General features: G+C 51.7%; 1 protein-coding gene across 1 annotated transcript in view; it reads left to right on the top strand.

Moving 5' to 3' along the window:
• The window catches only part of senp7b (SUMO specific peptidase 7b), a 23,837-nt gene that overhangs the window by 16,793 nt on the left and 4,544 nt on the right, over positions 1 to 2,500 (top strand). Inside the window, exons 16-17 of the mRNA XM_084453614.1 lie at positions 421 to 513; positions 2,176 to 2,261. Coding sequence (XP_084309740.1) covers positions 421 to 513; positions 2,176 to 2,261 — 179 coding nt within the window. The remainder of the gene's footprint in view (positions 1 to 420; positions 514 to 2,175; positions 2,262 to 2,500) is intronic.

Below are 2,500 nucleotides of genomic sequence, written 5' to 3'. Positions count from 1 at the left end.
GATCTCACGATTTGATTCAATTCCGATTCTTTGTGTGAAGATTCGATTTGAAATCGATTATCTTCGATTCAATTTCCGATTCGATTATGAATTTTCATTGAATTCATTCATTTTCAATTTACATTTCCGCCAATTAAATGCAATAACCCATTAAATTATAAAGGAAACACTGAAATACATCCCAAGCACAAAATTATTGTGAAAACAGGATAAAATCCAAAAATAAATTCATGGAGAAAAAAAAAATCAATGAAAAATAAGAATCGATCAATAATCGTCAAGAATAGAATCGTGATTCTTTTTTTCTTTTTTTCACCACCTCTAATGGAATGGTGTGTTGTTGTTGTTGTTGTTGTTGTTGTTGTTGTTGTTGTGGCGCAGGGGGGAAGGAAGGTGAAGTGTGTTGTGTCTTCGTTGCAGGGCGCGAGACCGCAGACACCAGCGGGTGAAGACGTGGACGCGCCACGTGGACATCTTCAACAAAGACTACCTGTTTGTTCCCGTCAACCAGAAGTACGCCAGAACGCTTATTAACACACAGACGCACTGCATGTATACACACACACACACCTACACACAACCACACACACACCACTTTCCCACCTCCAGAGAGCCTCCCACATGGAGACCCTCTCTCTGCGCCCCCTCCCTTTCTCGCTTGCCTTCTCTCTCCCTCACCCTGTCCCTCTCACTTCCTCTCCTTCTCTTTCTCTCTCTCCCTCAGCCTCTCTCTCTCTCTTGCCCCCCTATCTCCCCCCTCTCACTCTCACTCTCCCTCCCCCCTCTCACTCTCTCTCACTCTCCCTCCCCCCTCTCTCTCTCCCTCAGCCTCTCTCTCTCTCGCCCCCCTATCTCCCCCCTCTCACTCTCTCACTCTCCCTCCCCCCTCTCTCTCCCCCCTCTCACTCTCTCTCTCTCACTCTCCCTCCCCCCTCTCTCTCTCCCTCAGCCTCTCTCTCTCTCGCCCCCCTATCTCCCCCCTCTCACTCTCACTCTCCCTCCCCCCTCTCTCTCCCCCCTCTCACTCTCTCTCTCACTCTCCCTCCCCCCTTTCTCTCTCCCTCTCTCTCGCCTTCTCTCTCTCCCTCCCCCCGTCCATCTCACCCCTCCTCTCACCCCCCCAGTAAAGAGGGGCTGTGTGTGTGTGTCTGTGTGTGTGTGTGTGTGTGTGTGTGTGTGTTTACATCCATCATATGGGCAGAATTATGAATGGAGATTTGGGGAGGTGGGAGGGGAGCGCTGTGTTCCCTCGTCCGGCTCTGGTCCCAAGCGTGGGGACGCCGTGGCGCGGAGGTCGCCCACAATGGACCTTTTGTCTGTTCCCCCCCGCGGGCTTAGGACCGGAATGGAACGATTTAGCATCAAAAGGAGAGCGGCTTTGGTTCTCTGACATGGTAATAAACCGCAGGAGGCCTTTGTCAACAACTCCCCCCGACCGCATTTTCCGGTCAAAATTGACCCTAGATTTCACCACAAATCAATCACGACGGGGGGGTTTTGAGGCATGGTTTACTTCAAGTTGAACTCAGGTTTTGCCAGGATCAAACAAAATTGTTTGTATGTTGACGTAAGGCCTCTCTCCCTCAGGGAAGCTTCCGTGGGAATGAGAGAACTCCCAAACTAAAACAATTGTTTAGCGTGGCGTTCCAAGAAGTCCGCGGAGATGTTTTGAAGTTGTTTATCTAAAGAAAAAAGAAAAGATTGCTCGTAGCTGGAAAAATGAGCTCCCATTATGCAAATATGGGTTTGTGTTGTAGCGCGGCACCGTGCTGTAAACATAAACCAGGTTGGGTCTGGGGAGGCGGGGCTCTGCTCTGGGGGCGGGGCTTCGGCGTGTTGAGGCGGACAGATGAACACAGATGTTCTAGCTCTGCTCGGCCCTGAGTGTACGCTCTGGCGCCGGACGCCGTGCGAGCCGTCTGCCGGGGCTCGTTTTGGGTGGTAACCACACCCATCCACACACACACACACACACACACACACACACACACACACACACACACACACACACACACACACACACACAAGAACAGAGTCATGGAATGCAGGCAGATGTCGGGGTCTCTCAGTAATCAGAGGCCTGCCGGACGGACTATGAATCCTGGACCCCAGACTGTCCCTCTCCACATCACCCTTGACCTTTGCCCTCTCACCCTGTGCTTCTCCTCCCTCCAGAGCTCACTGGTACCTGGTGGTCATCTGCTTCCCGGGCCTGGAGGAGGTCCAGTACGAGGAGCGGTCAACCCCAGCTCTGCTAGAAGGTACGGACGCACTTTTGACGGAATTTCCTTAATCGATACATGGAAGACGGTAGTCACGTACGGAATCAAGGGTCATCACGTCTAAGGACGTCATTGGACACGTTTGCCCACGTTTTCCGCGATTGCCTCGATTCCATCTTCTATGTAGGGAAACGGTAGTCTCAACACCAGACCCATGAGAGGTCTCTCCCTGATACGCTATGGAAGCTACGCTAACTACGCTACTGCATGCTGCAGGT

The sequence above is a fragment of the Borostomias antarcticus genome, assembly GCF_949987555.1.
Source record: "Borostomias antarcticus genome assembly, chromosome: 19".
NCBI lineage: Eukaryota > Metazoa > Chordata > Actinopteri > Stomiiformes > Stomiidae > Borostomias > Borostomias antarcticus.
The sequence above is the reverse complement of the archived record's forward strand: the minus strand, read 5'-3'. Positions and strand labels throughout refer to the sequence as shown.